General features: G+C 40.0%; 1 protein-coding gene across 2 annotated transcripts in view; it reads right to left on the minus strand.

Moving 5' to 3' along the window:
• The window catches only part of NSF (N-ethylmaleimide sensitive factor, vesicle fusing ATPase), a 148,157-nt gene extending 135,910 nt beyond the window's left edge, over positions 1 to 12,247 (minus strand). For both annotated transcript variants that reach the window (XM_019981837.2, XM_070773671.1), the window contains exon 1: positions 12,159 to 12,247. In XM_019981837.2, coding sequence (XP_019837396.1) covers positions 12,159 to 12,170 — 12 coding nt within the window. In that variant the 5' untranslated portion in view covers positions 12,171 to 12,247. The remainder of the gene's footprint in view (positions 1 to 12,158) is intronic.
• Positions 12,248 to 13,965: the final 1,718 nt, after the last annotated feature.

The raw sequence follows: 13,965 nt of genomic DNA on the forward strand, positions 1-13,965 counted from the left end.
GGCTTTCACTGAGAGCTTGGGTTCCCTCCCTGGTTAGGAAACTGAGATCCCACAGGCTGCCTGGTACAGTTCAAAAAAACACACAAAAAATGACATAGTACTAGTACAGAAACAGTTCAATGAAGTAGAAAAAGCAATCCAGAAACAGAACCAGGCAAGAACTTAATAGGTAAAATTTAGAAACAGTAGAGGAAAGCTGAACAATTCAATAAAAGGCATTGAGACAACTGATTATCCACTTGGTGGCTGGGGGCGGGGGACAGTGTCAATAGTAGTAGCTAATGTGTTTTGAGAGCTTATTTCCTGCGAGGCACTGTTTTAAAAGCTTTACACACCTGCAAACACCCTAGCTCACAATTCTCTTTCCTACTGCCAAAATCTAAAGAACATTATTTGCCTCACTCTAGCTAACATTTTTGTTTTCTCATAACACAAGAATATTACTTCTCTCTAAATGATTTTTTAAACATGACTCATTCTGAATTTTGTACACTTAGAAGAGGAAAAAAAAGTCTGATTTCTAGGTGAATAAACTAAAAGACTGTGTTTTAATCCCACAGCTACCTCGAATTTGACTCAAGTACATACTGGAGCTCCATTTGGTCCTGTTTAAGGATCACAGCATCCTATTCTTAAGCTTACAGAAGCATCTTAAGGCATACATCTCAAATGTATAAGGAGGTAGAAACCCTCACTTCAGTGGTTTTTAGTATATCCGCTATGCCGTGTAATCATCACCACTCTCTAATTCCAGGACACTTCCAGCCCTCCAAAAAGAAACCCTATACCCATTATCAGTTAGTCCCGATGCTCGCCTCCCTCATCCCTTGGCAACCACTAATCTATTTTCTATCTCTATGGACGTGCCTCTTCTGAACATTTCATATAAATAGAATCATACAATCTGTCATCTTTGTGACTGGCTTCTTTCACTCAGCATAATGTTCGCAAGATCATCGATGCTGTTGCTCGTGACAGCACGCCATCCCTTTCCAGGGCTGGATCACGGTGCATCGCATGGATAACCCACATTTGTTTTATCTATACTAGCTGATGGATAATTTCCACTTTTTGGCTATTACGAATAATGCTGCTATGAACATTCATGTACAAGTTTATCTATGAACATACATTTTCAGTCACTTGCTGGACTTGCTGGATCATTCTGTGTTTAACTTTTTGAAGAACTGCCAAACTGTTTCCCACAATGGCTGCACCATTTCACATTCCCACCAGCAGTATATGAGCGTCCCAAATTCTCTACATCGTCACCTTTTTTAAACTATAGCCATCCTAGTGGGTGTGAGGTAGCATTTCACTGTGGTTTTGATTTTTATTTCTCTAATGACTATGATGGTGAACACGTATCTTTCATGTGCTTGTTGGTTATTTTCACATATTTTTTTGGAGAAGTATCTATTTAAATCCTCTGCCCATTTAAAAATCAGGTTTCTTTTTATTGTTGAATTGTAACGGTTCTTTATACATTCTGGATGCTAGACTTTTATCAGACATATGATTATTAAATATTTTCTCACATTTTGTTGGCTCTCTCTTCATGTCTTGGTAGTATCCCTTGATATATGAAAATTTTAAATTTTGATGAAGTTCAATTTATCTAAAAAAAATCACTCTCTTGTTTCTACCACCAGAGACAGAAATCAAACAGATGAGTTTAGCCTGCTGAAAATTTTATATAAATGGAATCACTTCAGTATTCATGCCTGGAGTATCCCATGGACAAAAGAGCCTGGTGGGCTACGGTCCACAGGGTCGCAGAGTTGGACACAACTGAAGCAACTTAGCATACCATGTATTATTCCATGTCTGACTTCTACCCTTCAATATTATGATTACAAGACTCATCCAAGTTTTGGCATGTAGCAATAGCTCATTTTCTTTGCTTTTTATTTATAGTGTATAATTATATGAATATGCTACTACTATTTATCCATGAGTTGTTTCCAGTTCTTAATCATGAATACTGCTGCTAACAATATGTTCATACATGTCTTTTGAATAACATGTCTATGCATTTCTATTGGATATCTATACTATACACACACACACGTATATACACATGTATATACATGTATACACACACTCCTCTACCCCTACACCTACCCTCTCCAGTAGAACAGCTGGATCACAGGCATACATGCACAAGTTCAGGTTTATGGGAATTGTGCCTAAGGTATACAATGTGGTGTTCTGATACAAGTATACCTTTGTAATGATTATGGTAACAAGCTAATTAACAGACCCATCACCTCACAGAGTTACCACTGTGTGTGTGGTAAGAACGCTTAAGATTTACTGTCTTAGCAAATCTCAAGAATACAATATTTTTAAAATTAACTGTAGTTACTATGCTATCTAGTATATCAAAGTCAGTCAGGGTACCTGATTCTTGATACTGCAGGAAATAACTTGTGTTTTCTTAAATGTTTGAAAATTGGATATTGGTGAAGGTATTAAAGGAAAGACAATTCAATAACCCTGAAATGTAGAAACAACAAGTCTGAGTATACATTTGGAAGGAAATCTGGGGGGGATCGTCAACAATTTGTAAGAAATTGAATCCAAGAGCTTACAATCCTAAGTCCATGGTCCTCAACTTAAGCATTCACCAGAATCAGGTACAGAACTCTTAAGGGATTGCAGGGGCCCCACCCCCAGAGTTTCTAATTAAATCAAGTGGAGGGAGAATCTGTACTTTTAACAAGTTCTCAGGTGATGCTCATTAGCTGGTCTACAGATTCTACTTTGAGAATCAATGCACTAAGAGAAGCAAACTTAAAAAAAAAAGGTTCATTTCCTTCTACAATAGAAGAGAAGAAAATATAGGAAAGAAGGCTTCAATAATGCTCTTGGTCCATTTCATCCTTTACCTTGATAAAAGTTTATAATTAAGTTTATTTTGATGCTTGATAAGTAGTAAACTGATTCAAAGTCTATATAAACAAAAAACTTAGACTTCATAAATGAAGATCAAGAAAAAGGACTGTATTGGAGGCCAGTAGCTCTTTAAAATTAGATCTATGCTATATTACTAATGACTTCAGTAGCCTGGCAGAGAACATAACATTAAAATACAACTACACACCTTGTCCAAAATTATAAGTTACTAGGTTAATCAGAAATAGTCATTCATCCATTCAACAATCATTCCATGCCAGGCTCTGTTCTAAACAGTAGGATCTAAGTTTGCTATCATCTCACAAAATTTTGTCGGTACTATTCTCCAGGAGAAAAGTAACTAGGATAACCAAAATGTTTTAATCTCCCCAAAACTGATATTTTTTGGAAGACCCAGAATGATAATTTCTAGTTTCATTGTTTGTCTAAGTAAGAAAACGTTCGTTCATATGCACATAACACTAAAAAATACTTCACACTAAAAAAAAATCCACCAGTGATGGGAATTCCCTGGCAGTCCAGTGATAAGGACACCCCACTTTCACTGCTCAGGGCACAGGTTCAATTCCTGATGGGGGAACAAGATCCTGCAAGTTGCTTGGCCAAAAAATAACAATAATAATTTTTAAATTAAAAAAAAAGTGAATGTTGGATTTCAAAAATGACAACATATTTGTTACTTTAATAATTTTCCCATTTTCTCTTACCAAAGATCTACATGCTGCTGCTGCTAAGTCACTTCAGTCGTGTCCGACTCTGTGTGACCCCATACACGGCAGCCCACCAGGCTGCCCTGTCCCTGGGATTCTCCAGGCAAGAACACTGGAGTGGGTTGCCATTTCCTTCTCCAGTGCAAGAAAGTGAAAAGTGAAAGTGAAGTCGCTCAGTTGTGTCCCACTCAGGGACCCCATGGCAGATAGTGCAAAATACATCAGAACTTAACACTTCATTCCGAATTTAGCAAAGGACCAAAACACTCTGCATTACTCATAAACAGCTGATGCTAATTCACTTGATTTCAAATCTATAGAGCACAAAGTTGCAATAAATTATTAGCACTTTTTGGCTTCATGGTTTAAAAAAAGGAAGGAAAGAGGAAGAGAGGGAGGAAAGAAATCAGCTTATCAGATTCTTAGAGTAATTCAGCTCAGTTTTACTGAAATGATCTTTATATCTGCCCCGTGGATATATAAGGAAAAAATATAAGTCAAAATCAATGGCAATAAACTTAAACATAAAACAATTTAAAGGAGGAGAGACTGAGTTGCTCCTAAAATTCATATGGAAAAGGGCCAAGAAATGCCAAATGAAGAAAAATGAGTGGCTAACCCTACGAGATAGCAAGAATAATTTTTAAGCTATGGCAATTAAGACACTGGTAGTGGTGCACATACAGACAAATAGAACGATGAAACAGAAAAGAGTTCGGACTTAGAACGGATATAAAACAGAGGTAGCATTACAGATCAGTGGGAAAAAGGATGGACTCAATACATGATATTCAGACAACTGGTTATATATATGGGAAAGATAAAATTAGCTTAATTCACACCAAACACAAAAATAAATTCCAGATGAATCAAACACCAAAATATGAAAAGCAAACCATTAAACCTTTTCAAAGAAAATCTTTCTGACTTCAAAGTGGGAAAAGATCTTAAAACATATAAGCACACTAATACACAGAGGTTAAAAATGGGTAGTTATAACTACAATAAAATTTAAATCTAAAACTCTACATACATGAAAAGATCATCACTAAACAGCTCAACAACAACAACAAAATGGGCAAAGGATATGCAAAGGTAATTCACAGAAGAGGAAACTCCAATAATCAATATGAAAAATGCTCAGTCTCACTAGTAATTAGGGAAAATTGCAAATTTAAACAACAGTATTATTTTATACCTATCATATTGTAAAATTTAAAATATCTCAATATTAAGTGCTGGAGAGGACACAAGGAACAGGTAATCATACACTGTTGGTAAGAACACAAACTTGTACAACTAGGTAAAGATAAAGGTAACTGATTACCCAGCAATTCTATGTAGCAATTCTACAAACAGGGTATAGATCCATATCTCTAGACATATCCTAAAGAAATTCAACATACATATGCAAGGAGATATAGACAAAAAAATATATTTCTGTATGTATGAGTATTTTCTCCTGTGCATACCAGAAGAAATAAAATTTGAAAACCACCTAAATTGTCCTCTAAGAAAACAGATAATTGCGGTATATTTACAAAATAGACTACTACACAATAAACAGACTTAACTAACTCTATATAATTCCAACATGACAATCTCAAATGAAAAAATTCAGGTTGCAGAAGGAGATACCCAATATAACACCATTATATACATTTTTAAGACACACAAAACAATATATTGGTTAGGGACACAAACCTACATAGACGTGAACAGAAAGGATTTATACCAGCTTTAGACTAGTGGTTATTTCTGGGGGATTAAAAGATATAAAGCAAATATCACAATATGTAAATACTTTTACAACCTGGGCAGTGAGCACATGGATATAAGTATATAGCATACTTGAAATCTCTTAAGATATATATGACTTATTCTTGTTTAAAATGCACAGAGCTAGAAATAGTTACAGTCATACAAGGACTATCTAGTTTGCATCATAAAAAAAATAAGTAGGAAATCATGACTTTGAATCACTAGGAAATTGAAGGCAATGTAAGGTGGGTCTCAGAGCCCATTCAAGGGCATTAACGCTGAATGATCAAGGACTTCATTATGAGATTTTCCCCTGATACACCGTAACCAGAGTATGGACCTTTCAGAATAGCATTACAGCAAGCACCTAGTGCACTGCCAACACAGCTGTTTCCAAGAGTTCACTGTTCCACCAATTCAGGAATTTCCAACAGTAAAATAATATACTTTCACCTTACACCTTTGCAGTCTGACTTAAACACTTATAAAGAATACCTTAATCATCAGTTCCTCTGGGTTTCACAGCCTCCCTGTCCATCACCGGCTCCCGGAGTTCACCCAGACTCGGGTCCATCGAGTCAGTGATGCCATCCAGCCATCATACATATATATAATTTTAAAACTGTCAATCAGTTTTATTGGCATTTTAAATGTCTTCTAAAATATTGTCCAAGGGTGTGAAATCGGCCTATTAAGAGCGATTTTTGAGCTGAAGTAAGAGCCAAAAGATGGAATTTCTCCTTTTAGCATTAATTTTTCATTAAAAATCATGAGGTTCAATTTCTACCATATTATTTTCACAAATCATTGTTTTATACAAATAAAAGTAAACCAGTAATTTAAAAAAAAAAGAAAGAAGCTATCTGATAGTGCTGTAAAGAGTTCAATGCTGTTTTCTAAAATGTACTGCCTTTGAAAATAATAAAATCACAGGAGTGACACACAAAAACAGTAACTGTTGCACACAAGATTGCAAAACCCTGACTTAGAAATGGAACTAGGAGACTTTTAAAATTATTTGTTTTGACTTGTGGTACTGCCCATGAACTGTCCCTAATTTACCACGGTGTTCTAATCTGAAGGCTGGTCTTTAGTAAAGATGTCATTCACCCATAAAATGTTATAAATGGTTAGGTTTCTGGACTAGACTACAAGAGCTTTTTCAATATGCTAGCCTGACCCAGACCAACAGCCAGATGAGGTAAATTTCACTTCTAACATCTTTCTAAACCCTTTTCAACACCTAAGAGTGTTCTCTCCCTTCAATTCCTATTTAACGTCGTCTTGCTCCTATTTCTTAAAACAAATTACCTCCACCAGATAAAAGGATTTATGAAGAAGACAATCCATTGGTTTTATTCTCCTTAATGCATGTATATTTTCAGAATGGGACTGCTAAATCTCCAATATGAGAGATGTCTAGTAATTTTAAAAGGTAAGAGTACAGGGGACTTTCCTGGTGGTCCAGGGTCTAAGACTCGGTGCTCCCAAAGCAGGGGGCCCGAGTTCGATCCCCGGCCAGGGAACTAGACCCCACAAGTCGCAACTGAAAGCTCCTGCATGCCACAACTAAAACTCAGTTCAGCTAAATAAATAAATAAAATCTAAAAAAAAAAGAAGAGTACAGAAAAGTTCAGGCAATGTGGAAAGCCTATCTTCCTCCCTTTCCTTTTTCTTCAGGAGTGGTTTGAGTGGTAGTTTAAGGGACCTGGCATGTAACATGAGAGGAACGTCACTAAGGAGCCTCCCCCTACCTAGAGTCAGCTCTCCTTAGCTATAAAGACTACATTTCAGATTCTTTTCTCTGCTTCTCATTCCATGATTCCAGAGCAGTTGCAGCATGAGAGTTCTGAAAATCAGTGTGGGGGCCAGAGGCAGTGGCAGCCATTTGTACATGGAGGTCATTTATAAATAAGAGTCTACAGTCAATGTCAGTAATAAGAATTACAACGTTAGCATCTTGATTCATTACGAGCAAAAATTTAAAAGAGCTGAGAAAATCTATTACCTAATTGAATCTTTCGAAAAGCCAAAAGGAACCAGATATGTTTAAATTGATCGTATTATAAAATGTATCCAACTTGTCATTCCATATTTTTCTCATATGACAAATACAGTAAAACAATAAAGACAAAAATTATTTTCTTTCAGGTTCTTTACTTTTAAGATTAGGGGCTTCAAAGTAATTTAGGGATTAACCAAGTTCTGATGACCTTGGAGCTATATATTGAATAACATCACACAGTTTATTTTTCAGTTTCCCAGATGGACTAAACATGATGCTTTCTTTTTGGACAGCAAAAGCAAAGGAAAAGAAATACAGATTACTAATGCTATCATCAGCAACAGTGATACAACAAATCTTCAGTTATAGAGCGAACATAAATACCGTTTACAAGATGATGTCAGAATGCCAAAATTAACTAAACCAACCCAAAGCAGTAATAACTCAAGATAGCTTTTCTCCCACAAAGAGGAAATACAGAACCCATTTTAAGAGAATTACAAGGCTCACCCTATTTGTTAAACATGGATGGGTGGTTGTTAAGTTATGGCTACAGGAAGAGAAGACAAGACAATCTGAGATGGGCCAAAGGGGTTTAGATTTTCCAAAAGGTAGAAGGCAGTTTTAAAAAATTAAACTTTGACAGAGGCTCTAAAATGTTTTAGGTAAGAAGGTAAATCTACTCTTTATACCCTGTCAAGTAAATTGGGGAAGTGACCTGAGTTCAAATCCTAACCTTGCCTTTTGCAGGCTGTGAACCTGCAAGTTACTAAGCCCCTCTCTCCGAGTAAAACAAAGTTAATACTATTTACTTCGCAGGGAGGTTTTGTCCGGATTAAAGGAGATACATTTGTAGTTAAGCAATGGTACCTGAAATGTACTGACATGTGCCAGCCTAGAAGAGGGTCTCTAGCAGCATGCTCAAGGCCTGCTTCTGACCCCATTGTACCCTACGTTTTATCAGTGGCTAGAATGGAGGCACAGAAAGCAGGGTCATTAAACCTACTGATCTATGGATGAAACAACACTGGAACAGAGCACAACTGTGTTGCATAAAATGAAAGAATCAAAGAAACCTTCAATAGGCAGCAGAAACGGACCCCAAAAAAGTGAACTGCAAAGGGGATAAATGTAAGGTCTCACACTTAGGTTCAATAAAACAACTGCACAATACCTAGAATGTAGGGGTATGGTGGGGGCGGGGGGGGGGGGGGGTGCTGATTTTAAAGAACACTGGAGCTGTAACTGATTCTAAGTTCAGTATGGGTGGGCCAGGCTTCCCAGATGGCTCAATGGTAAAGAATCTGCCTGCCAATGCAGGAGATATGGGTTCAATTCCTAGGTAGGGAAGATCCCCTGGAGGAGGAAATAGCAGTCCACTCCAGTATTCTTGCCTGAAAAATCCCATGGACAGATGAGCCTGGTGGGTTACAGTCCATAGAGTTGCAGAGAGTCAGACACTACTGAGCACTGAGCACTCAGTATGGGCCAAGAGTGTGATTTACTGCAGAAAAAAAAGCAAATTAGCCTGGATTAGTAATGGTATTGTCCAGCATCAGAGAATAATAGTTCAAGGAGATTCTTCACTGATCACCATGTTAGACTCTTGAGCACATTTTATCAATAGAAGAAACACTGACAAAAAAGAACATTTCCAAAGCAAAGTCACCTAAATCATGAAGGATTTAGAACAGAGGATATTTGAGAAATTGGGGATGTTTAATTTGCAAAAGAGAAAAATCTAAGGGAATATGTAACCTGTTTTCAAACAGCGAGGGAGTTATCACATGAAAAAGGAATTGTTTAGTTTTACAGTTTCAAACAGCAGAAATCATATGTATAAAAATTACATGGAACCCCATACAAAAAAAGACTTTTCTAATATGACACTAAAATGGGCTAGCTTTATGGCGTAGCACCCTCTATCACTAAAGTATTAAGACAGAGATTAGATTCATTTCCAACAAAAATGTATTGAGCACCTTGGTCCCAGGCAGATACAAAGCACTGATGACGACAGTGAATACAAAACTAATATGGTCTCTGCTTTCGTGGAGAGCAAAGTCTAGCAGTGGAGACAAGTAATCACGCTAAAAAGTTTTAAATGTCACATAAATCTCTAAGGAAAGGAATACAGTTCTTCAAGAACGTGTGGAGAGGGGAGTTTGGGGGAGAATGGATACATGTTTATGTGAGGCTGAGTCCCCTTGCTGTCTACCTGAAACTATCACAACATTGTTAATAGGCTATACTCCAATATAAAATAAAAAGTTTAAAAAGAGAGAGAAGAGCGTATTAACACGGGATCTGACTTGGTATGGGATCAGAACAGGCCTCCCTTGAGTAGCTGAGTGATCTGTGAGTAGGAGGTAAACGGTTGCGAGCAGAACATCATAAAGAAAGAAACAGCACACGCAAAGTCCTTGTGATAAGAGGTTCAAGGATTGGAAAGGCTTATATAACCCAAGCATAGAGAGTAAGGCAGTGAGTAGAGATGCAGGAGCAGAACCACAAAGGGCCTTAAAGGCCCAGTTAAGGATTTGGTCTTCTCCCAAAAGTAATGAGATGCTACTAAAGGGGGGATTAAGTAGCAATTTGCATGGGAGAGAATAATCAATGTGGTGAATGGCATAAGGAGACCACTTGGGAGCTTCCTGCAGTAGTCCAGGCCAGAAATGATAGTGCTTCGGGAAAAGCAGGTGGAAATGAAGATGTAAAGAGGTGGATGGATAGACTGGAGAGATTTTTAGGATGTTAAAATGACAGAACCCATGTAACTAGTCCAGTGGGTGTTTGGATACAGTTTAAAGCAGCAATGCCCAAGCCAGATTCTTTGGCTCTAATAATTAATTCCCTTTTTTTTTTGGGGGGGGGGGCGTGGGGTGGGGACAGAACTCAGTGATGAATTTTACTTGGGGACAAAGGACATGGTGACGGAGAAGTATAAGGAATGACCCACTCCCCATCTGCCAGGCTTCTAACCTATATACATGGATGGATTGTGATGCCATTCACTGATATAGGAAACTGTAAAAATATTAGGTGGGATAAGACCATGGGTTTATTTGAACAAGATGAGTGTGAGGTGTCTTGGTTTTAAATAGTTTGGCATATTGATCCGGAATTTAAAGAACGGGTTTGGACTGGGAGTAAAATACTGAGTATCACTGGCATATAGACAGTAGTTGAAACTGGGCTTAGAAGAGACTGCCTAGGGAGAAAGCACAGACTGAGGAGACAGCCCTTAGGAACATCTGCATTGAATAACAGAGTAGAGGAGGGTGAGTCTGCAAAAGAGTGGTCTGACTAAAAACTGGAGGGAGGCTGAAGCCAAGGGAAGAGCGTTTTCCATGAAGGAGGCAACGGTCAACAATGTCAAACGCTGTTGAGACATCCAGCAAGACAAGGAATGAAAAACATCAATTAAGTTTAGAGGCATGTTCCACTGGGATGATGGGACCAGAAATCAGACTGCAGTGGGTTGAGGAATGAGTGGGAGAAAGGCAAATGGGAGACAAATACATAAGACAATTCTTGTCAAGATTCCTGGCTGTAAGGCGGGAAGAGAAAAGGTGACAGCTGTGGGGGTGAGATGGAAAAAGCCTGAGTTTGTTGTTAAAAGGGAGCAGGTGAACACACAGGAATGGGGTTCCTTAGAAGATGGGGAGAGAGAGACTCTGAAGCACAGGTGGAGGGAGTTGTTGTGAAGGAAGTAGCTGCAGATAAAAGATAAGGCTGTGGGGAAAAGAAGAGAAAGAGACCTAATTAAATGACCTTTAACGTCTCTTCGCACTCTAGAATCTCCTGACTTACAACTGTGTTCAGGGAGTCTATTTGCGTGTATGCATAACCTATGCAAACTTATTCAAACATTCCAGTAGAAATAAATCAGTCAAACACATCCTTATCCCCTAATGACGCAGTTAACGTCCCCAGGTTTATGACCAGTAATCTCTAGGCAGGATCCATCCCTCAGAGAGGTTTTTGCTCAACGCACACTGCAGTACAGCACAGAACCGGTCCTATCTCCCCTAGCCAGACCCATACTACACCGCGATCTCAGAGGCTAAAGGAGGAAGTAAAATTTAAAACCCTGAAACTACAACACACCCTGCTGCATTCAAAACGACTGTCATTCATAAAAGCAAAACGTGACACCTCAAATCCATCCCCACTCCAAGCTCAAGGCATTTCTGCCTCAGCCGGCAGTGACACGTCCCCCTGATGGCCGAGGGTTAACAGCCAAAGTCATTTGCACCCCTCTCCTCCTTTCCCGAGACCTCTGATTGTGAACAACCAGGAATGGGGTTCCTAATGGTCCCTGTCACAGCCCCTGACCCAGTGGAGCGGACAGATGCCCCGCAGTTGTTCCAGGGAAGGCACCTAACAAGCCCTCCTCGTAAAAGGGTGCGGAGAAACCCCTCGAGCCCTCCGACCCGGGCTGGGACGGCCACGAGCCTGAGACTACCCTAAGAAGCTAAGGGGACAAGCCCCAAGGGATGGAATGGGAGAATTAAAGGAGACCCGGGAGACCTGGGTTGCTAGGGGGTCTCCTCCCCTCGAGCTTCCTAAGGGGGAAGGAGTTTCTGAGGAGGGCTAGTCCCCTGCCACCACTCCCCACTTCCCACCTTCTCTGGCCTGCCGCCCCCTCCAACACCCCATTTGCTCAGACTCACTCCCCTCCCCTGAGGCCGTCTGGACCTCCCGTTGCCCGCGAGCCTGGCACCCCCGCCTCGAGCCACGGCTCCCGGGCCGGCACTCACCCGGCCCGCCATCTTCGCGGACACGTCCGGCTCCGTCGCTGCAGCTCGGCACTAGGCAGAGCCCGCCCCCGCCGCGCGCGCCCGCTGCCCGCCCTCGCGCAGGCGCGCAGCCGCCTTGACGCGCGCGCGCGCGCGCCCGGCCGCGTCCCCGGCGCCGGCGCCCCCGCTCCGCCGGACGCGCGCGGGTTCGGCGGCTGTCAGGGGCGGGCGGGGCGCCATTTTGGACTCGAGCTGCCGGGGGCGGTGGGGGCCAGTGACTGTCCATGTAGCACGTGTCTGCTGGTGACTTTCAGCAGGGCTCCTTTTGCGAATCTCATCACAGCTGGCTGTTTGCTCTGGACTATGTAGCAAGGATTTTGATACTTTTAACCATTGAGCTCCTGCTTATCTCTACCCTTTAATGACCTTTTAACTTTATGCTTCCAGACCCGCTTGGGTGAAAACGTACAGAAGAGCCCCCAGCGCAGGTACTGGCCTTCCCCCTGGGAAGATCAGTGATGTGTAGCGGGTTCTGAGTTCAAGTTCTTTGTGAATTCAGGCTTTTCATTGTGGGCGCACTTGTTTCCTAGCACCTGGAAATGATCGACCTTGATGTTTACATTTAATTTGTTTTGCCTGGAAAGCTCAGATTTAAGATTTCATTCAAATGTATAGTGAATTGTGATAGTTTCTATGTCTTTATATAATTTTATTATTAAGTATGTTTATGTATAAAGGTAAGTTTATCTCTTAACAACCTTTTGTCATTTACCCGGTGTTCATTTTAGACAGTATAAATATGGAATTTGAATGAATTGTGCCTGAAATTCGGTCTTTTTTTTTTTAAACCTTGAACGTCTTCTGTCTACCACAATATTTCCTCAGAACAGGTAATAATAACAGCGCTCTGTAAGAAGAGAGATTCTCCCAAATAGGGACTCTGATGCTTTTATTGTCTCCACTATATTTCTCTTTATATTTACACAAGACAATAAGAAATGATGTCTTAACTTTCTCACAGTTAATTAGACCACTGTGCCCTGCTACCTCCCTTCATAGTTAATTAGAAGAAACAGTTTTTTCCAGCTTGAGGAAAGGAAAGAATTATAAGAGCTGGCCATGCTTTAGCGACTTGAAACAGAGAACCAATGACAATAAGATTGTGGGGGATGGGAGGGCAGAAGAAAAAAATCAGGTGAGTGTCATAAACTTTCACACTGCACTTGAGAACCAGACTGTGCTCTTGGACAAATTAGATGTTAACTAATCATCAGTAGATCAGAGAGTTCATCAAGAAACACAGGGAACTGGTTGAACTCTGACCTATTAACTTGGAAAAACTATAAAAATAGTTAGAATTGACTGGGGAGTCAGAAGTCTTAGATTCTCGTACTTTTCCTTGCTCTGCTACTCTCTCCCCATCTTTGAGCCCCATGTTCCTTATTTAGGAAGTGAGAGGTATAATTCAATGAGCTTAACAGGTTGTTTTGCATTTTTTGATACTTTGAATGTATAAATCAAAGACATTTTGCCAAAATGATTACCAGATCCAAAAGATGACATTGGCTGTCAGTACACTGATCTGGTGTTATTTTCAAGGCAGAAGAATAAGCAACTGTATTTATATACGCCACTGCTGTGTTGTTTTGCTGGGTAAGCTAGATTGCAAGTGAAAATGTCTTCAGTCTCTCCAACAAGGAGCAGTGTTTCTCATCTAGGAAAGATAGTCTTGCTGGATGCTTGGAAAGGTTCCTGTGTGTCAGCTTGCAAGCATATGTACCCATGATAGGGGGTTCTTTGTATCCTCTGACAAAGGGTATCAATTCAC

This window comes from Bos indicus, chromosome 19, assembly GCF_029378745.1.
Source record: "Bos indicus isolate NIAB-ARS_2022 breed Sahiwal x Tharparkar chromosome 19, NIAB-ARS_B.indTharparkar_mat_pri_1.0, whole genome shotgun sequence".
Classification (NCBI taxonomy): domain Eukaryota; kingdom Metazoa; phylum Chordata; class Mammalia; order Artiodactyla; family Bovidae; genus Bos; species Bos indicus.